The 22,943-nt window shown below is 32.1% G+C and overlaps 1 protein-coding gene across 1 annotated transcript in view; it reads right to left on the reverse strand.

Annotated features, from left to right (window-relative positions):
- Positions 1-22,943, reverse strand: part of SI (sucrase-isomaltase) — a 90,039-nt gene that overhangs the window by 38,242 nt on the left and 28,854 nt on the right. Inside the window, exons 19-26 of the mRNA XM_031961114.1 lie at positions 21,873-21,957; positions 20,481-20,537; positions 17,750-17,874; positions 10,600-10,688; positions 6,767-6,816; positions 3,488-3,658; positions 2,680-2,832; positions 724-930 (exon numbers count right to left, since the gene is read on the reverse strand). Of these exons, the coding sequence (XP_031816974.1) occupies positions 724-930; positions 2,680-2,832; positions 3,488-3,658; positions 6,767-6,816; positions 10,600-10,688; positions 17,750-17,874; positions 20,481-20,537; positions 21,873-21,957 (937 nt within the window). The remainder of the gene's footprint in view (positions 1-723; positions 931-2,679; positions 2,833-3,487; positions 3,659-6,766; positions 6,817-10,599; positions 10,689-17,749; positions 17,875-20,480; positions 20,538-21,872; positions 21,958-22,943) is intronic.

Raw genomic sequence — 22,943 nt, forward strand, 5'->3', positions numbered from 1 at the left:
TTCTTTTCTATTTTTGTTAAAGTCTTAAAATTCAGGTCAGATATTGATTTTGAATTCTGTATAAAATATGATACAATATGTTAGTATAAATCTACTTTCAGTCAGGCCTCATTCTAAGTTTTCAAACAACTTTTTATCAAAGGGTTAAAAATGGATTAGTAAAAGTAAAACTTTTATCAAAATGAAATGGATCTCCTAAGGAGGCAGTTGGTTCTTGTTCTGAGAAGAGCTTTGATGAAAGAAAGGATACCAGCCTCACTGAGATTGGATAACTAATCTCCCAAAATCTTCTAAATCTGAAATGCTGCAATTCTAGGTAATCTCTGCTCATTATATGTTTAATTGTGCATAATCAAGAAAATGTAGTCACAATTATGACATATACTCAGTACCTAACTTGTTATTAATTAAAATAAATAAAATAAAATAAAAACAAATTATATTGAAAGAAAAAAGAAGCCTTTAAGAAGTAATCAAAAAAACAAATTGACAAAACCAACAAAGAAAAAATGAGATCCCTTTACAGATTGGTTTCTAGTGTGGATCAGCCATTTTTTTGTTTTTTGATTTTTGTTGTTTGCTACGTGTTTTTTGTCTTTGTTCTTGTTTTGTTTTGTTTCGTTTTTCCATTTAGGTGAAAAGACTTAATAACTTAAAATTAATTAACGGTGAGTGTGAGTGTGAAAACTATATTAATAGTATTAACATTCAGGTAGATCATACCTTAAACTGAAGCATTTCATTTTTGTGATATTTCACCTCCAGTCGAAGGTTGGAAATAGGATTAGGATATGGCAATGATCGTGCTTTTCTGGAGTTCATTTTGAGATCAGCTGTTATGCCTGTTGGGGTATAGCTTACTGAAGTGACTACATAAGGATCATCATCTTTAGGATAATAACACTTAGGTGCTGAAGTTCCAGCGGTATTCTGAAAAATAGTAATAAAGCATAAATATTAGATCTGATGAGATTTTTGAGACAATAATAGCAGAGCTTTGCTTATTCATTTAATTAGACACTTAATTCTTAAGTTCATAATTACTCAGCCTTTAATACTTATTGACCAACTTCATAGGTCTGAAGCAAGAGATGTTAAAGACCATCTTAAAGAAGATAAAACTGAGGAATAAGGGGGTTAACTGGCTGATGCCAGATCATACGAGTAGTTAGCATCAAGGGTAGGAATTTAAAACCTATTTTGCTGACTTTGGCCAATGTTATTTCCACTATGCCAATCAACTTACTATAAATAATTCCTCACATGGTTATTAATTCTGTTCTTAAGATGTATGTTAAGCCTAAGATTTTATTAATAATTCTGGATAATGCAATTAATTAAAATCCTGGTTCTTCTACACTACTTATTAAATGTTTAAAAAATTTATGAAACTCTCCAGGTCCATTTCCTCATATGTAAAATGAGAGTATTGGATAATATAATTATAGCATTTCTACTGACTCTAAACCTGTTATCCCTGTGTTGAAAAATCTTTAGGTAGATTACAGAATAATTATTATCTTGCCATATTTCCTCTGTTGGTGTATTGGTGTATTGTATTGGTAAAATTTTTGTCCCTTTATTTGTGTGCTTGGTTGATAATATATTCATTCATTCATTCATTCATTTACTTATATCCACTTATTTGCTTATTTATTCATTCATCCATCCATTTAATTTTTTGATTGTTTATAACCAAAAGCCAAAATATTATATTTGGAAGGCAATAAAATACAGCAGAAAGCTAGATGAAGTTGGGAGAGACTCATATTTGACTCCTTATAATTATACAATCCTGATCAAGTCACTGAACTTCTTGATGCCTCATTTTCCTCATTTTAGAATAAAGGAATATGTCAATGTACTGTTTAAACATAGGTGTTTAAATATCTATATGAAATTTCATTTTATTTGATTTGACCTATACTCTTGCCTTTTTTGGATCTCAATTCTGTCTTTGTGCATGCTAGGTATTTCTCCAAGTTTTGAGCAATCAGTAAATATATTAGAAAGTCTTTCACTTTCCTATCCCTCTACCCATTCATGGATTTCCCTCCTGTAAGTTCCAAGTGCTAGATGCTCTCATGAAAAATTGCTAGACTATGTTAGCATGGGGCTTTGCAAAATTGTGTGAATTAGTTGCAAGTACTCTTCCATATGCAAACATATGAGTAAACCATTTTCGTATGACTAAAACATTTTCATCTAGACCAATCCCTCATTTGACATATGAGAAAAGTTCAGTTTTAACCTGGAAAAGTTGTGTATTATTCAAAGTTAATTATTTTTTCCAAGGGTAAGATTTGAGCTCAGGGCCCCTGTCTCCAAAATCAGTGCTCTTTCCATACCACTTTTATGTTAAAAGTATCCTGTATTTCCCAAAGTTCCTAGTCTAAAAAAAGAAAGTATAGTCCTCATGAGAAGAGTCTTTGGTTTACCAAACAACAGCTGTCAAATCATTATTAAGATCAAACACATTTGCCCCCAATTCTAACTTCCTAGCTGCATTCTTAGATGAACATTATCATATTTTATAGTATCTCTATAAAATATTAATTCAGTTAAGGCACCTACTATATGTCAAGCACTGTACTTGGCCCTAAGCACACATAAATTCCTTCCTTTAAAATTTCAATGGTAAAATCAGTTGTATAAGATACAAAATCATGTGATTATTACCGGGCTCCATTCACAACCACGGGCTATACATTTTTCCTGGGTTTCACCAACATCTGGAAAACAACCAAACCTTTCTTTTACAGGGAAGGTTGAAGTCCATTTCACTCTGTAGGAGTGGCCTAGAGAAAGTTTCAGGCCTGTAATGTGAAGAACCTTTGAAAACAAACAAACAAAATGATTAGTAACCACATCTGATTACATAGAACCTCTTTAATCTAAGTGTATTACTTTCTTTCCTGACCTGTTGTTTTTTTCTCTTTTAAGTTTCTTTCTTCTATCTTTCTGAAACTCTTTTTCATCACATTTTTTAAAATGATATCCTATTGTTGTCTTGATTCAAACAAAACAAGGTCCTTCATTACAAGTATGTTTTTTACAAAAATAATGGCCAAAGGACAATAAGTAATAAGTAGTAATAAGTAAGGAATGATGTATCGGTTGGTACACATGGTTCAGAGATCAGTCTCTAGGAATGGCAATAAGCTTGGAATGATGATCAATCAAAGGAAAAATTCCAATATGTTCCCTAGTAACCAAAAAAGGAAGTGAATAGTCATGTCAAGAGAAGGGGCCTAGTTGGGGGGAATTGATTCCAATTGTACACATTATTTTAGCCAAAGAGCTCAAGTTCTGTTAAAAATAGATTTTTAAATATTTAATCAAGAAATATTTAACATAATAAATCACATGACTTGATGAATGAAACATTTTTAAAAACTGTTCAGAGTTAATGAATGATGACCGAATCACTTAGTAGAGGGAACCATATAGTGGAGGGAAAATCTACTTGTTCTAATACTATATTTACCTTGTTTGAAGGATCATGACTCCATTTATGAGTAGATGTTAATACAGTGTCATTTGCATAAGTCACTGTGATGGCTGTAGCATCAAATTCAAATCCAAGAATTTTGATTTCCTCAAAAGCTAATGAGTTGAATAAGGATGATGCATGTTCAAGAGTAATATGTAATATATCCTAAAAAATGAAATTTCATTGGTTAAATACCAATTATATCTGAAATTCTTATATCTCTGTAAGATTAATAATTAATGAACAAACATGAATTAAGCTCCTACAATATTCCAGAAATTGTTCTAGGAGTTGGGGATATAAATTTAAGGATAGATAAGGATTATATTATATTATATGATATTATATATAAAGTAATCCCTAGTCTCAAAATGTTTATATTCTAATGAAGCAGACAAGCACTTATGTAAGTATGTCCAAAATGAATACAAAGAGAAGAAATACAAATGGTCCTAAAGCAGTTAAAAGTAAGAAACTTTGGGATTAAGGTAGGAATTGGTGCTAGCAGTTAGAAAATCAGGAAAGATTTCATGTATCAGCTGGTACCCAAATCCATCACTCCAATTTCAAAATTGACTGTCTCCCACACCTGTGATATACTTTCTTCTTCCTTCAATCTCATACATTCTCCTTCTAATTTTGTTTTGTTGTGTTTTGGTTTTGTTTTTTTTTTCAGTTGTCAATCTTTTACTTTTTTCCCTCCTACCTCCCCCTACCAGGGGAGAAAAAAATAAAAACAAAACTATTTTAAGAAATATACATAGTCAAGCCAAGCTAAACATTCCCATCTTGGCCATGTCCAAAACTGTGTGCTATTCATTATATTTAATCCAGCATTTTCTATCAAGAAACAGGTAGAATTTTCATAAATGATTCCCTAGAATCTTTGTTTTTTCAATATAATTCATTTTTATAATGTTGTTGTAATTATATAAACTATTTTTCAGATTATGCTTATTTCATTCTGCATCAATTTATGCAAGTCTTCTCAGATTTCCCTTAAACAATTATTTTCATCTTAACTCTTTTTAGTATTTATATACCATCATTTATCCAGAATTCCCAATTTATAGGCATGTTCTTAGTTTCCAGTTCCTATCATTGGGATAAAGCTGCTATAGTAAAGATAGATTAGATAAATAAATAGATATGTATGTGTGTTTATATATATGTATATATAATACATCTGTGTCTGTATATTTGATTGTATATATGTGTATATGTGTATTTATAGATATAGATATAGATATCTATGTGTACATATATATGTATACACACATATTTTATACACCCATAATTTTGTTCTCTTTCTTTGATACTTTGGGGTATAGGCGTAAGTATTACGCCTATTTAAAGAATATGTCTAATAATTGTATAATTTGTTGGGCAGAATTCTAAATTCCTTCCCAACTGTCAGTCACAATTCTCAGATCCAGAAACAGTTCAGCAATATGTCCATTTTTCTGAAAACTTTCCAACATTTGTCATTTTTCTTTTTTTTTAAATCAAACTTGTTAATCCTATGAGTACATAGTAGAACCAGAGAATAACTTTAATTTTCATTTATTTGATTGTCAGTGACTGAAAATAATTTTTTCTCATATGGCTAAAAATAACTTCTTCCTTTGAGAATTGCTGTTCATATGAGTATTCCCTCTTTTTAGAAAACACTTCATTCTCTCTATGAAGTGTTTTTTATTGCCTAACTGCTAGTTCCTTCTCTTTTAAATTACTTTACATTTAACTCTGTTGGGTATTTTTGTGTTTATTCCCTTTCCATTTATGTTTGTATATACATGAATGTGTAATTTTGTCTCCTCCATCATAATTTAAACTAGTTTTTTTACGGGGATTATTCCATTTCCCCCCCAGTATTTGTATTTCCCAGTGTAAACTTAGTGCAATTTCTGCTACATAGTAAGTGTTTAATAAAAATGCTTGTTGACAGATTGAAAGAAGAAAGGGAATGTTTTAGATCAACACTTTTTAAACTGTAGGTCAAAACTCCATAAGAGTTCACATAGCTGAATATTGGAGTTACAAAAAATTGGCAATAGGAAAAGTTATCAAATATTCCACCAAGGTTAAATTCATGTTAAAATGAACAAGCACATCTATCTGTCTAGTAAGAAAATTTGTTTTCCTCTTTGATAAACGATAACATTATGTGTGAATCAAAGAAATATTTTAAAATACTTTCTTTATGATTTATGATCAATTAATGCTTGATTTGTACAACTATTTTATATGCCTACATATCCTAGGTTATGTAAAAATTTCTTAAGTATAAAGGGGTTGGAAGTAGAAAAATTTTAAGAAGCCTTGTTCTAGGCAAAAGTCAGGAGGGAGTAGACTTCAGATAAGGGGATGACCAATATAAAGGCACAGAGGTATGGGAGCATAAAGAACAGAGAAAAGGGCAGATTGGGCCAGAAAAAAATGGGTGAAACATGGGAGGAGTAGGAGGGGGTTAACTAGATTGAAAAAAAATTTCAAACGCAACTGAGAATTTTATAAGTTTAAAATTGATGTAGAGACAATGGGAAGCTACTGGTGTTTGTTGACTAGGGGGGGTGACGCGATCATATCTATGTAAAAGGAAAATTACTGGTAGTATATAGGACAAAATATATTGGTGAGAGAGTTGAAAAGTGATTCTGTGAATGGACAGAACTTGTTGACCTATGAAATTCTGTGAAGAAGGAAATGACACAATTTAACAACTAATTATATGTGTGTCAATGGGAAGTTGTGAGTCCAAGGTATTAGGCATTGGAGAAAGAAATCATTTCAGAAAGAGGGCATCTAGAAAAGAGCTGATAAAGAAAATGTTCTTTTGAATATATTTAATTTGAGATACTGATATAAGATCAAGTTTGATATATCCAATTATCAGTTTTGGGTTTTTTTGGGGGGAGCTGAGAGGCAGCCACTCCAAACATAACAATCCTCAGTTGATCACTGTGAGAACTTAAGGGAACTAAGGGTCAAGGAGTTTGTGATTTGACCCATAGTCATATGGTACCATTTGCCTAATTTGAAACCAGGCCTCTTCTCAATTCAGCATATCATGATGTCTCTGTACTTATTTGATTATATAGCTGGTCAAAATATATATTTTCCTAGATCCTTAGTTTATTACAATCATATAAAGTTTGAAAGATAAGCATATAATAATTTAAAATAATGACACAAATAATTCACAATTTTAAGCACTATGCTTAATGGAAAAAAGAAAATGGCATTCAATGTGTCTCCAAGGAAGATACTTACAGAAGCAACTGAAAAATTATAGAAGATGTAGTTTCCTTTTTCTATTGAATCTGAAATTGATTTTTAAAAAAGAAAGCATAAATAAATTGAGCTATTCCTGAACACATCAGAATTCTATAAAATGTCATGCTAACTATAGATCAGGTGACTACCAATGCATAAGAAAAACATATGGAGAAAATTTAAGGGAAGCCTTTTAGTAAGTATTATTATAAGGGAAAGATTTTATGTTAAATTAAAATTCATTGATTCTAAAATGTACATACAGTGGAATATTACTGTTCTGTAAGAAATGACCAACAGGATGATTTCAGAAAGGCCTAGAGAGACTTACACGAACTGATGCTGAGTGAAATGATCAGGACCAGGAGATCATTATATACTTCAACAACAATACTATATGATGACCAGTTCTAATGGACCTGGCCATCCTCAGCAACGAGATCAACCAAATCATTTCTAATGGAGCAGTAATGAACTGAACCAGCTACACCCAGCAAAAGAACTCTGGGAGATGATTAAAAACCATTACATTGAATTCCCAATCCCTATATTTTTGCCCACCTGCATTTTTTATTTCCTTCACAAGCTAATTGTACAATATTTGAGAGTCTGATTCTTTTTATACAGCAAAATAATGTTTTGGTCATGTATACTTATTGTGTATCTAATTTATATTTTAATATATTTAACATCTACTGGTCATCCTGCCATCTAGGGGAGGGGGTGGGGGGTAAGAGGCGAAAAATTGGAACAAGAGGTTTGGCAATTGTTAACGCTGTAAAGTTACCCATGCATATAACCTGTAAATAAAAGGCTATTAAATAAAATTAAAAAAATAAAATAAAATGTACATACAGGTGGGTGGTACAGTGAATAACACCCTGGGCCTAAAGTCAGAAAAATCTGAATTCAAATCCAGCTTCAAACATTTACTAGCTGTGCAACTATGGTCAAGTCACTTAATCCCAATCCCAATCTCAGTTTCCTTCTCTTTAAAAAGAGCTAGAGAAGGAAAGAGCAAACCACTGCAGTGTCTTTGCAAAGAAAAAAAAATCAAGTCACATAGAGTCAGACACAACTGAAACATTACATAAAGCTAGGGGCAAAAAACATTAAACTGGGGCAATTGGCTTAGAATAAATCTTGGATCCTGTATATCCTCACCAGGTATATGGTAGAAGATCATCAATGAAGAGATATAGCTCTATTTTGTTGTTGTGTACACATTTTTCAGTGTGTCTGAATTTTCGTGATTCCATTTGGGGTTTTCTTGGCAATGGAATGGTTGCCATTTCCTTCTCCTATTCATTTTACAGATGAGGAAACTGAGGCAAATAGGATTAAGTGACTTGCCCAGGGTCACAATAATGGTCTCAGACCAAATTTGAACTTGGGAAGAAGAATCTTCCACACTCCAGGCTAACTGCCCATATCTATCTGTACTATTTCTTTAAATGAAACTTATTCCACCAAAAGTGAATCAAAATAAAGGCAGCATTTATCAAGCTACCAACAAACACTTAAAAAGTGCAAACTATATCGTTAGAATACTAGGCATTAAAATACACTTAAAATAGTGAAACAATTCCTCTCTTCAAGGAGATAATATTCTTATATTCAATTGGCTGGTGAAGGGAGAGAACATATAAAAAGTGACTTTATCCCTTGATAAATATTGAATAATTATTGACCAAGGGTTCCAATTTCATTGTCAAGTTATACTCTAGTGGAAAATACATCTGTAATTAACTATAGTAATGGATTATATAATATTTCATACACACACATTTACAATAATAAATAGTGCATAAATAGTTTACTTATAAAACTGACAGATAAGCAAAGTAAATAAGAATTAATTTTCCTTCCTTTATTTCTTCTTTCCTTTCTCTCTGTGCCTGACAGAAACAACTCAAATGTGTAGCATAGATTCTTTCTATTAACCTCTTCTTATAATAAATAAATTTTTTTGTCTTAAATAATTGTTCTGAAATTTCACAAGCCACGCAGCAATAAGAAGAAAAGCTCGTTGCTACTTAAATTTCTGTTATTTAAGCAAGTGTCTACAGGTACAATAATGAGCTTGGGAAATTAGAAATACCTAAAATGTATTTTTATAGCAGTTATAGATAGGACATGGACTCTGTTTAAATTTCCAGCCTCCCTTGACTTGCTATAACACTCACATTTCCATTTCATAAGGTTTAATTTCACATCAATAGGGCATGAATAACATTTGGAAAAAGAATGTTCCATTGATCAGTAGAAAATCATTCCTTTTACTACACCTACCTAACCACAAAGATCCTTGAGTTTAAATTTTTCCAACATGCTAAGCAGAGATTATGGATCACAGTTCACTCAATATTGCAATGACTTTCCAATGACCCAAATTTCTTCCATATCAATAGCTCAATAAAAGCAAATTAGATAGTTTATTTTTATGAACCATATTAAGTCCTTTCAGAGGAATTAGGATATCTTTGGGCAAAATCCCCCTTGAGGAATTTCACTATAGATTTTTCCTTTCTCTAATATCTATATGAATCTAATCCTAATCTCTTTCTTGTACTGATCCTATCTTCCTCCTTTTTGTCCATCATTTATTTTTCAAGCCTAAATTTAAATAATCATATAATGACTCCTTCTCCTTTAGTTAAATTTATTTAGAAACAAGTTCAATAAGATCTTTTGAAAATTTAAGTGAATACAATCTGGGATCAGAGACTATATATATATATATATATATATATATATATATATATATATATATATTCATGGCTGTTTAAAAGAGTTAAATTGTCTTGTTTTCTGAAATTCCAAAACCAAAAATAAAAAAAAATCTTTAAAAATTAATCATGCCATCGTAACTATAGAGCTAGAAGGACCTAAATTTTTTACTAGCTCCTTCCTTTTACATATGATGAAATTGAAGGTCCAAGAGTTAAGTGGCAGTCTAAGGATTTGAACCTCCATCTTCTAACTACAAATCCAGTGCTCTTTCCAGCTGAGTATAATCGCATCAGATGCAAGAACTTATTTATTCTGTCTATGCAATCTATGTGTCTGGAATGTAGTAGAAACTTAATTGCTTTTTGCTGAATTGAATTGAAATGAATTTTCACTGTGTTGCGTCACTTCTCAAGTGATTATCTTTGTCAACTAAAAACTATGGTAATTATTTCAAAGTTTGTATTTTTAAGTTCTACTGTCTTTCAGAAAAGAAATGCAAGACAAAATAAAAGCTCAGTTTGCTGCATGACTTTGTTCCATATATTCTAAATATGAAGATTTATGTACATTTTTTTCAGTTATCATCTAGATGTTTTTGTATTTTGTTAACAGAGCACAAAGCTTGACTGCAGAGTTTAGCAGGGATTATTTTTTCATGCTCTCACACAAACAGCATAAAAAAATAGAAAAGGCAAACCTGTGTCCTACCTTTGTTTCAAACTTTTTCAAGTTTCACTTTGGTCATGTTCCTGGGTTCTAAATTATTTATTTTTAAATTGTAGTCATTGAACCAGATAGCATCTGGATTTCAATCCAGCTCTCAATGTATAATCATCTGATATCAAGTTTGTCTTTTAAGCATACAATTAATAGTTTCTTCTTTTTTTTTGGCTGAGGCAATTGGGGTTAAGTGACTTGCCCAGGTTGTTAGGTGTTAGGTGTTAAGTGTCTGAGGGCAGATTTGAACTCAGGTCCTCCTGACATCAGTGCTGGTACTCTATTCACTCCACCACCTAGCTTCTCCCAATTAATGTTTCTTTATCAATTCTTTGTATAGTTAAAGATTACTATCAACATGGAATTTCATTATCATTCACCTTTACTTTCTCCATCATCCCAAAAGAAGTCTCCTTTGGCTGTGTTGTTGTCACCCAATGCAATGATGAGGCCAAGGGGATTCTGACGGCTGAAACAAGAAAATTTTAGCGATGATATTTATTTAAAGTAATAAACTCTCAACTTCTAAGTACTTTCTTAGGTCATTACTCCTGCTCAGACTTTATTTTTCTCCCTTTCTTATATAGACCTTATAGTTACCCAATTATACTCAGAATTGATCTTTGTTCTCAAATCACTTGCTCCTTTGTTTTACTGCGGCTATTATTTTAATCAAACCTCTATTATCGATTACTCTCACCATTTATTTGCTATGCCCTAGTCTCATATTACTGAATAAAGCTAGACAAAATCTTATAATCTTGCTAAAGACACGTTATCAATTCCCATTATTCAACTACAGCTGGACCCTTGCTACAGCAAGGCAATCTTTTTAATCATCCATCATTGATTTCTTAAGCATTCACCATATAAACTAATGTAAGACATCTCTTCTTTCCTCAAGTCTCACACAGGTCTCCTCCCTCCTTTCTCAGCTAATGACTTTGCATTTTGTTTAACTGGGAAAATTGAGGACATTTGACTTGAGCTCCCTCTTTTTCCATTCTCTTTATCTCAAAACCCCTTGATTTCAGTTTTTACACTAATCTCCTTTCCCTCAGTCTCTAACAGTGAAATGGTCCTTTGTCTTTTCAAAGATATGACCTTCCATAGGTATACATAATCCCATTCCCTCTCCTATGATTTATCCCGCTTTGTTCTCACATCCTCACACTTTTCCTATGTATTGATGCTTTCCTTATTATTTTCAAATATATCCTATATGCATTCACTATAAAAAAACTATATTCACTAGACCTTACCATTCCTTAATGCTATCATTGTATATCTCTCCTTTTTTAAAATCAAACTCCTTGAAAAAGGCACTTTCACTAGCTATCCTTAGTTTCATACTTTTCAGTAATTCTTTATCCCTGACCACACACTCAATACTTAACTGAAACTTCTCTTTCCTAGGTTACCATCTCTTAAATGCCAAATTTTATTGTCTTTTAACATTCTTCATCCTTCTCTGCTGAATTTCATAGTGCTTGCCCCTCTCTTCTATTTGAGACTTCCCCTGTTTTTGAGTTTTAATGATATTAATCTGTCCCAGCTCTCTTCTTATTAGTCTGAATATTTCTCAATTTCTGTTGTAGACACATGACCTTTATCCTGCCTCCTAAATGTGAATGTTTTCCGAGGTTCTGAAGTAGGCCTTTTCCTTTTCTCTCTCTAAAGTTTCCCACCGGGACAGCTAGTTGGTGTAGTGGATAGAGCACCAAACTTGAAATCAGACCTGATTTCAAATATGACCACAGACACTTAACATTTCCTGACTGTGCGACGCTGGGCAAGTCACTTAACCCCAGTTGCCTCAGCAAAAAAAAAAAATAATAAAGTTTCCTTCTTAGTGATCTTATCCATTTTTGTGAGTTAACTTATCACATCTATTCAGACAACTCAAAAATCTATATATATACAGCCCAAAACTTTCTAATGAGCTTCAGTACCCCTCATTGAAGGCATCTTAAATTGATTTCCTTTAAAAATAGTCATTAGCATTACTGTCAATACTCAATCTTCCTTCAAATGCCTCTCTTTCATGTTTAGAATCCCTCAGAATCATAACCTTATTTTCCCTTTCAACTCTTCTTTCTCCTTTACCCCACTATCTAATCAGTTCCAAAATCTTGTCATTTTTACCTTCTCAATATCTCTTGCATCTATCCCCTTTTTCTCATGGAGCACAGAAATGATTACAAAGACTCATTAATTCTTATCTTCACCTCAAGTCTACTCCTCTGCATTTCATACCATACAATGTTGCCAAAGTGATTTTCCTTCAGCAAAGATCTGACCAGTAACTTCCCTATCAATCAACTCCTATGATAACCAGATGTTTCTGTGATTTCATATAAATTTCTCTTTAGTTTTTAAAGTTCTTCAAAACTTGGTCCCAGTCTTTCTTTCCAACTTCACTGTATATCATTCTGCCCTACCCCAGCTCCATTCCTTTATTTGATTCAAACTGACTTGCCTTTGTCTGTTCCTTACACTCAATATTCTCTCTCTCTCCTTCCTGTATCTTTTTTACTTGAATTCACTCCATCTTCACTTATGTCTCATACAAAATCCCATTTTACCACCCTTTAACAATCAATTCAATCTCCACATGAAGCTCTTACTGATTCCCTCTAATTGCTATGAGCTTCCCTCCCCAGCTACCTTGTGTTTTTAAGAGGATACATGAATAGATATATAGAAGGACAGATAAATATACATTCACACACAATCACACACACATATAATATGTATATATGACAAAGGTAATATATACATCATATAGATATGGTATTACATAGTATATATAAAAAATTTAATAATGTGTATATCTTATATGTGTTGTGTATATTATGTGTGTATACATCTATATATCTATATACAAACATACATGTATATGTATATATATGTGTGTCTACACACACACACACACAGTAGCTGGGGAGGAATGGCTCTTGATCTGAGCTTGGAGGAAAATTGGGATTTTCTAAGATTTAGATATATACATATACAGATATTCATATATGGGTATGCATTATTTTATTACTTATTCTATATGTTTTTACATAGGGTATTATAGTCCTTGTTTATTTTTTTTATTTGTATTCCCCACCTTTTAACACATCTGTCACATAATAAATGTCTGATAAATGATTTTTCATCAATTGATTTAATCTGTCCTAAGATTAATCAAATGGAATTCTAACATTTAAAAAATAACACCAATATATAGATATTTGTAAATCAAATTGTAATATTTTAGAAAAAAATTTATAAAAGGATTGAAATTTAATTTCTACAATTATATAAAATAATGCATAATAGATAAATTGAGAATCTGCCCCAAATAATGAAAATGTGTTTTTTTCTGCTTGAAATCTATTTAATAATATTATTAATAATTAACATTTATATGGAAAGACAGTGTCACAGAGAGGTTCAGCTTCAGAATTAGAAAAATTGAGATTCTAGTAATTGTTCTAACATACATGGGCTATGTGATCCTTGTCAAATGGCTTAATTTCTTAATATCCTCATGTAAATCTCTAAGACTGTAAGTTTAAATCTAAGTACAAATCTGCTTTGGTAAAGAAAATTTCACCAGTAGGAGTTCTCTTAAACAATTAAATCACAGATTTGGTCCAAAACAAAATATTCTTCAAGTGTTTTAACTTTTGCAAAGAACTTTACATTCATGTAAACACTGTGAGGTAACTGATTCTACTGCTATTATTTTATGAATAAAGAAATTGAGAATCAGAAAAGAAATAGTTTGCCCCATCATACACAACTAATAAATGACTGAATCAAGATTCAACTCTGGGTTATTTTCTCTATAAAAGTGCCAATGATCTTTTATTGTCAGTTCTAATCCTTTTTCTTAGTCTTCATCCTTCCTTACTTCTCTATAGTCTTTCACACTCTTTAATTCCTTCTCTCCTATTTCTGCCTAGATAGTCTTTCCTTTCAAGATTTTAGTAACACTGCTCTCCCTGGATCTTCTACCTGTTAGACATTTACTTTTCAGGCTCTTTTGTTTGATCCCCATACAAATTATGATCACTAATCCTGAGCATTGCCCAAGGCTCTCTCTCCTATACCTTATTCGCTTGTCCCCATATAGGATTTTACTTGATGATCTCATCAGCTTTAATGGACTTATTAATCACCTCTATTTTGATGATTGCAAGATCTCTTTATTTATACCTAACCTCTAGTTTCACATCTCCAAATACAAATTGAACATCTCCAAGTGGGCCAATGAATTTACATTGTGTTCAACACTGTAATCATGATCTTTCCCCAAAAGCTTTTCTTATTCCTAACTGTCCTATTAGAATCAAGGGTACCATCATCCTTTCGGGCACCACGCTCACAATCGCCATGTTGTCATCCTCAACTTTTCCTTCTTTCTTAGCCTCCAAATCCCAACTATTGGCTGTTGATTCTAATCTTGTAACATATCTCCTATTTCCTCTCTTCTCAACTCTGATACTGTAACTATCCTGGAGCAGACAATTATAACTTCTTGCCTGAATCATTGAAATGGCTTTCTGCTTATTCTTCTTGATTCAAATCTCTCCACACTTCAATTCACTACCAACTCAGCTGTCAAAGTAATCTTCCTAAAACCTTGTCACCTCCCTCTATTACTCTAGGAGCTCTGTATTACATCCAGCTTCAAATATTAAAAATAAAATTTTTTATGGCTTTTACTGTCTTTCTTGACTACCTAGTACTTCTCCCCACTCCATCCCCTCACCATTCATTCTTCTTTAGCCTTGTACTCCAAGATTCAGTGTAATTGACTTCTTGCTATTCCTCATATAAGAAATTCCATTTCCTGATCCCATACATTTTATCTCATTGCTCCAGTGCCTAAAATTCTGCCCTACCTCAACCTAATTTACCTGGTTTTCTTCAAGTCCCAGCTTCAAGTCTCATCCTGCAGCAAGCCTTTCCTGACCTTCCTCAATGCTGGTGTTTAATCTCTCCCATTTTTACCATATATATTTTGATTTTCATTTATCTCCCACTCTTTGAGAGTAGGGACTATCTTTTAGTTCTCTTTGTATCCCTGGTTTTTAGAGATACATATGGGCACATGGGAGACAATAAATTTCTATTAACTGACCTACTAACTCCAAGTCAAGCACTCTGTCAAGCATTTTCATTTTGTCAAAAACTTTTATTAACCAATTCCCATATTTGTTTCTATGCAAAAATAATGGGGTAAAAGTGTAAAGATATGCAGATGGATTTTAGCTAAGAAGGTTACCAATATTGTTCAAATAATTTCATGAAAGAGGAGAGACAAATTTAAACAACAAAGATTGTTTTTCCTTCCACACATAAATGTTCAAAATAATGATGGAGTATTTAGTTTCCAGAAACCTAAGGATCTAGATCATTGTAATTATTTGCTGTTTTGTAGAGTTTTATTTCACAAAAGTCTATCGATATAACATACCATATTTAAAAAATTGCTTCTATTTAAAGAGTGCTATATTTGGAGTCAGTGAATCTGAGTTTCAATTACAGTGCTACTATTTACTATATGTCTGGCCTTGGGCAAGATACATCTTGTCTCTTTTTCCTCATTCTATTCAACCATAAAAATATAAAATGTAAAAGTGGTTACACTAGCTGCCCTCTAAGTTCCTTTTAAACATCATCCATGGTTATACAATGTTATAATTTATTTTAAAATCCCAGCATATATCAAATATTTTGTTGGTCTCAGGATTGTTGTAAGGATCAAATTAAATCATAATTGTAAGTGTTTAAAACAGTATCTGACACATAGTAAGCACTGTGTAAATGTTAGCTGTTATTATTAGCTATCGTTTCCAAATTAACTTGCCAACATCACCTTAGTAAGGGTTATTCTTTATTTGGGGTTGAGGGAATATTGAGCACATAGAAATGATGAAGTTTTTTGCTTCTAAATTCTTATCTTTGCAATTATCATATGCATTATTATCTGGATTTTCTTAGAGTTCATTTGCATATTTCCTTGTTTTTACTATGTGTCAAGAGGGATGATGAGGCACTTATTTATTCTAAAAATATTAGGAAGTGGCTAAGATGACAGGAAAAAATAATGATGATTGTTGGAGGGGATGGGGGAAAACTGGGACATTGATGCATTGTTGGTGGAGTTGTGAACGAATCCAACCATTCTGGAGAGTAGTTTGGAACTATGCTCAAAAAGTTATCAAACTGTGCATACCCTTTGATCCAGCAGTGTTACTACTGGGCTTATATCCCAAAGAGATCATAAAGAAGGGAAAGAGACCTATATGTGCACGAATGTTTGTGGCAGCCCTCTTTGTAGTGGCTAGAAACTAGAAACTGAGTGAATGCCCATCAGTTGGAGAATGGCTAAATAAATTGTGGTATATGAATATTATGGAATATTATTGTTCTGTAAGAAATGACCAACAGGATGATTTCAGAAAGGCCTGGAGAGACTTACATGAACTGATGCTGAGTGAAATGAGCAGGACCAGAAGATCATTATATACTTCAACAACAATACTATATGATGACCAGTTCTGATGGACCTGGCCATCCTCAGCACTGAGATCAACCAAATAATTTCCAATGGAGAATTAATGAACTGAACCAGCTATGCCCAAAGAAAGACCTCTGGGTGATGACTAAAAACTATTACATTGAATTCCCAATCCCTATATTTATGCCCACCTGCATTTTTGATTTCCTTCACAGGCTAATTGTACAATATTTCAGAGTCTGATTCCTTTTGTACAGCAAAATAACTATTTGGTCATGTATACTTATTGTGTATCTAATTTATATTTTAATATATTAAACATCTACTGGTCATCCTGCCATCTAGGGGAGGGGGTGGGGGGTAAGAGGTGAAGAATTGGAACAAGAGGTTTGGCAATTGTTAATGCTGTAAAGTTACCCATACATATAACCTGTAAATAAAAGGCTATTAAATAAAAAAAATAAATAAAAATAAAAATATTAGGAAGTATTGGATCATGTTTTATATGTAGTATAGCTATTTGAGGGGGGAAAAAAAGCTTGTAGAGTTTCCAAGCATAGTGCGTTCTAATCAATGCTTGATTTACAAAAGGAAGGTGACAAGATGGGGAAAAGGCTTAGAACATTGGAATAAAGACATCTTAATGATAAAATTCAGGTACTATGGAATGAAACAGTACTAAATTGTCTACTAATAAGCAAGTCAACTGCCTTTTGAATGACAAATAAATATTTGGGCCACAGCTAGGTGATTGACATGGTTGATTTCCCAGAAGAAATTTTTAAACTTGATTCATTTCTTTAAGAGAAAATTTAAAAGTGGATTAATGACGTTATTGATCTAATGACATATAGTATAACTCATAATTTACTTTCACTAACATTCTGACTTCTGTTTTCTTGGTTTTTCCTTTCTTACATTTCCCCCTTTATTACCATTTCCATTTTCAACATCCTGATTCATGTTCTTCCAATGCTTCAAACTAAAATCAATGTAGTATGCAACATTACCTGGCAGTTGTGGTTACATTGGGTTGCTGAATGGGGAAAATGTAGCCTCCTCTCAGATGTAATCCTATTTTATCTATTGGGAGATACATTTCAACACGTTGTTTTCTCCATGGTCTTTTGGCTCCCTGTGTTTAGTGAATAAAATAAAGTTAAATTGGCATTAGCAATGCAGAATCTATCTCTATTTCCTCATAGGATAGCAGAGGCATCAGGTTATATGTGTAAAAACCAATTGGCATTTTAAATGTCCATGAGACTTGGGTGAATATTTACAAAATATATCTATCTGAAGTTTTTAAGAAGGAGCTTTCCAAAGCTATCAGCCGATAAGAGATTATGTTCCATCGATCTCTCAAAGAAACCAATTAAAATAGAAGGAAAATATCTGAATTTTATATATTGTAAAGTGGAAATGGTTAATTTTCTGAGTGGCAATAGAGCGTATATAATACTAGACTTGAGATTTAGAAAACCTGAGTGTTCATTCCACTTCTGACAATAATTCTCTTATTCTGGGTAAGTTACTTAACTGTATTGTGTCTCAATTTCTCCTTCTCAAATTCAGTTCATTTTACTGTACTAAAATCACAAAATCCTTGTAATATGACCATCAAAAGTGATCATATAAAAAAAAAACTTTGAAATCTCAAAAATGCTATATAAATGTTATCATTACTATTGTTGTTGTTGTTGTTACTTTCCTATTTTACTCTCTTGTTTTGAAATGAAGAAAGCCAAATTCAAAAATTCAGGATATATTCTCCTTAGAAAACTCAAATTGAAAGAAAGATCATATTAAAACTAGTTTATTATTATCATTAACCTATTACAAATAATGTACAATTAGATTATATTCAATCTAATAATCTAATAATAATGGCACTATGCAGTTTGTCCTCTAGAAGTCATATTATCATAGAGAACTTCTAGCATCAAAACATCCTCTAAGTTGGTACAAATCAGCAAATTATTCTGGAGTACCTCCACGATCTGTTTAACTCAAGATTTATTATTTTATATTCTTTTCTTGGATAATTTAAACTCAGAGTTGACTGAGTCATTGAAAGGTTAAGTGTTCAGCCCATGATCACACTACAGATATGGTTCAGATGCAGTTCTTAGACCAGTCTTTGTGATTCCAGATCAGGTTTCTATCCAGAAAGTCATTTTGTCCCTAATTTTCTTAGCTATATAAATTAATACATTACATGTTTAACCATGGGAAAGACACCTATCATTGTCAAACAAGTCTCTAAATGAAGCCTAAGGACTGACTTGAATTGCCAAAAATATTTCTGAACTGAGTCCCTTATGCCAATGGAATCACAGGTCTAGTCCAAATTGTGACATCATTGGTGTAGAGGGCCCCCAAGGAAGGATTGGGTGTGTCCTTTACTTATGCATAATAGCAATAGCTCCACAAGAGTGAAGCCTAAGCTTTCACAGTCAATATCTGGCAGACTCTGAAACCTGAATTATTGGGCTATAAGCTCCTTGAGAGCAGGTTCTTTGGGTTATCTCAGATCTATATCCCTAGCACTTAGAACTATATCTGGTACATAATAGGTCCTTAATAAAATTTATTTTTTTCCTAGCACCATTTCTAGCAGCATATGATACTGTTTCTATAATTTGCTGATTGTGCTTTCAAGCAAAAATACACATTTAAATATGCATATATATATATTTATACAATCTACATATTTACATATGTTTCTGTGCATGCTGACCTCCAAGTACAATATACTTTACACACTTAATTGCCCCATGTTAACTTTAACATGTATGTATATATATATGCATATGTATCATAAAGACATATGTTTTCTATAGATAGTCTATTAGGTCATGTAAATCAGCAATATACATGTGTGTATAAATATATATATATATATATATATATATATATATATATATATATACGGTAATGAAAATGAGGCAGTGAAAAATGCTTTACAATGAAGTTGAATACTTTTCATTTACATACATGATTAGAGGATATATATGTATACGTGTGTACATTAGATGAATGGATATAGATACATTCATATAAAATCACAAAAAATGTTTTGTGTTATATTTCTTCCTAGAAATTTAGAAATATTCTAAAATATTTATTTTACTAAAAAAATTCCTGTATAAAATCACTTGAAGAAGAATGTATTATTAATTTTATTAAAATAACACACTAAAGTCTTTTCATTACAAATAAGATAGTGATGAAAAGTATTGGCTTATAGCAAAAAAGGAACACCAGAGTATTGACAAGAATGCTTTTTTTGTGCATTAAGATGGCAATAACTATGCTTTTTCATGAAGTTCAATCTTTTTTTTTTATTGAAACATATGATTAGAGGTTTTAGAAAAGCCCTTGAAATTTAATCTCTAGTACCATAATTTGATAAACAGATAAATGTCATGAAATTAAGGCCCCTTTCCATCATAAATATAATATTGACACTTTCTTAGTCCAAATTGCTAATGACAAGAATATACATCATTACATGGCTCATTAAATTGTATCCAAACTCATTTAAGCAACAGGTTAGCTTCTGTTTCTGGTCCAAGGTTATATTGCCTCATATATCCTCAAACTTTGGGAGTTCCTGAATAGAACAACTCTACTCACATGAAACATTGTTTTGCATATAAATTATGAAAAAATCTCATAATTTTTTATTTAAATTCATGACTTGTTCTAAGTATAACATTATCTGCTAATGATACTTACTGTTTCATAGTCATACCAGATTGCATCAGGAATATAAGCACTCACTTTATCAGCACCCTAGAAGAAAATCCAAAAAGACCAAAAAAAAAAAAATTGGGTATCAAAAGATAAATGGAATGTTAGGTAACCTGAATTTCTAAGAATGTTCAGATGCCCACAATAAACTTACTAAGACTAGTCAGTCCATGTTCAACATGTATTTGGGAACTATACTAGTTATGAGGAGACATATACTAAGAGAGACAAATACTAAATCCTCAATAAAGCTATGAGTCTGGATGACTATATATGCCCTTGAAAAAAAGGTAAGACTGAGCAGGGATGGGAAAGGACCATCATTTTGTTTTGCTTGTTAACAGTCTATGCTGAATCTTACTCTTTTCCCCCCCCCCCACATTCTATGTGATAAAGGAAAGGTTCTGTAACTAAAACTGATAATATTAGCTGGGTATTTGTTCTAAAACTAAGGACATTTTGATCCAAATGTCTGGAGAAGTAGGCATGAGCAATAATTTGAAATCACCCTCAATGAGGGAAAGGGAAGCAAATTAGTTCGAATGGGTTTTCAGGAAATACTAAATTCACAATGAGTAAAAGAGAGTGACTTTTTTGAGAGGCCCACAAAATTATCATATATTGAGAAAAGGTACAAGAGACATGCCTAGAATAATGTTACCTTGGATCACTATAATTAAAGGAGAGTTTTCCCTCTGAAGATATGATACATGTCCTATTTTTCCTATTACAAACAACTAAAATGTCACTTGACATGTTTTAAGAGATGCAGCAAAGCAAATACCAATAGTAAAATATCTCTGTGCCAACAATTAATTTACTTTTTTAAAAAAAATTGAATATTCTAACAATTATTTTGTTATATTTCTAAATTATTTTATTTAGATTTAATCTATGACATCTATACTACATTTTAAATAAAAATGATTGTTTTCTTTTATTTTTAATTATTTTAATATTTATATTTCCTATGATATTCCACTCTGGCAATAACAGATTTTGTATTGAAAAATAATTGAGATGTTTAAAAGTTTGTATTAAGACTATTCTAAACATTCATTTCTTACAATATTGAAAATATACCGTGAAACTTATATATGAAAGACCCTCTTTAAATTAGTGTTGTTAATGTCATTTGGAAATGGGACTGCCAAACCATACATAAGGATCCTGAAGATCACAAATTGATTAAGAAAACCAAATATTAACAGTTTTATTCTTTTGTATTTTTTTCTATAGTTTGTTAATTATTTCCTCTTTTCATTATAACCTGGTTGAAGTATATTTGGGATGGTGTAATCTGAGCAGAACAGTCAGAGTTTTTGATACCTCTGCTTTAAATGACCAATAGAATAATTGCCAAAATATAAAACCTACCTGTTTCAGAACAGGTGTGATAAGTAAGGAGGGGCCCCATAAGAACTGAGTGTCCTCAATCCAGCTGTTTTGATCTGTATAAAACCTAAGGTAAAGCAAAAAAACAATTCTAAAAAACAGTATATAACACATAACAAGACAACCAAATGACTGTTTCCTAATCAATAAAATAGAGATTGTATTTCTCACACCTACTTCATCAAGTTGTTATTAAAAATCTTTGGTAAACTTTACAAGGAATGGAAATTTTGTTATAATTATATTTCAAAGTGTTATGGGCCAGAATTCTGTACTTGAAACAAGGATTCTTACAAGGTGCTAACTCAGTGGAATTGATAAGACAATGGTTATCTAGTTTAGCATGGTGATTAATAGTTCTCTAGTTCAGTATGATTGACTTCATCTTACCACAAATAATAATCCCTTAGTAATATGATTGGTTAATACTCAGTATACTATAAATGATCTATAAAAGTTGAGCATATAAACTGGGACAAACTCAGTCAGGGTCAGACTAGGAGAAGACAGGGGACTAGAGGTGAGAGCTCAAGCTCTCAGAGCCAAGAAGAGAGATTCACTCCATCTCACACCACTGTGGTGGCTGCCCTGTTCACCTGCATTTCCTCTACTGAGACCAAGCTACCCTGGGCCCCAGGAAAGGAGACAATAAAGAGTTTGGACTTTAACACCTGGCTATTCTCATGGTAATTACTGAACTGAAACAAAGGCTAGTCCAGAGACCTCCAGAAAACCAACAAGATTACTACATCAAAGACTTAATATAGTCCCTGGGTGGGACACCACATCAGACTTTGCTTTCTCAGTGATATTATTAAATTCTTTATTTTCTTCTCATATATGCTAATGAACAATATCTCTTACAACCTTATTTTTTCTCCTGAAATAAGGTTCTCAAGCAAAACCCTTGGAGAAACAGCATGACATTATATAATCATCACTGAGAACTAGCATGGTAATGGAAAAAGACTTAATACTGAATGAAGAAAAAACATGAGCTCATATTCCTCTTTTAACAGTGAATATCTTTCTATAAAATATAGATAATATTCA

Source organism: Sarcophilus harrisii, chromosome 3 (genome assembly GCF_902635505.1).
Source record: "Sarcophilus harrisii chromosome 3, mSarHar1.11, whole genome shotgun sequence".
Taxonomy (NCBI): Eukaryota; Metazoa; Chordata; class Mammalia; order Dasyuromorphia; family Dasyuridae; genus Sarcophilus; species Sarcophilus harrisii.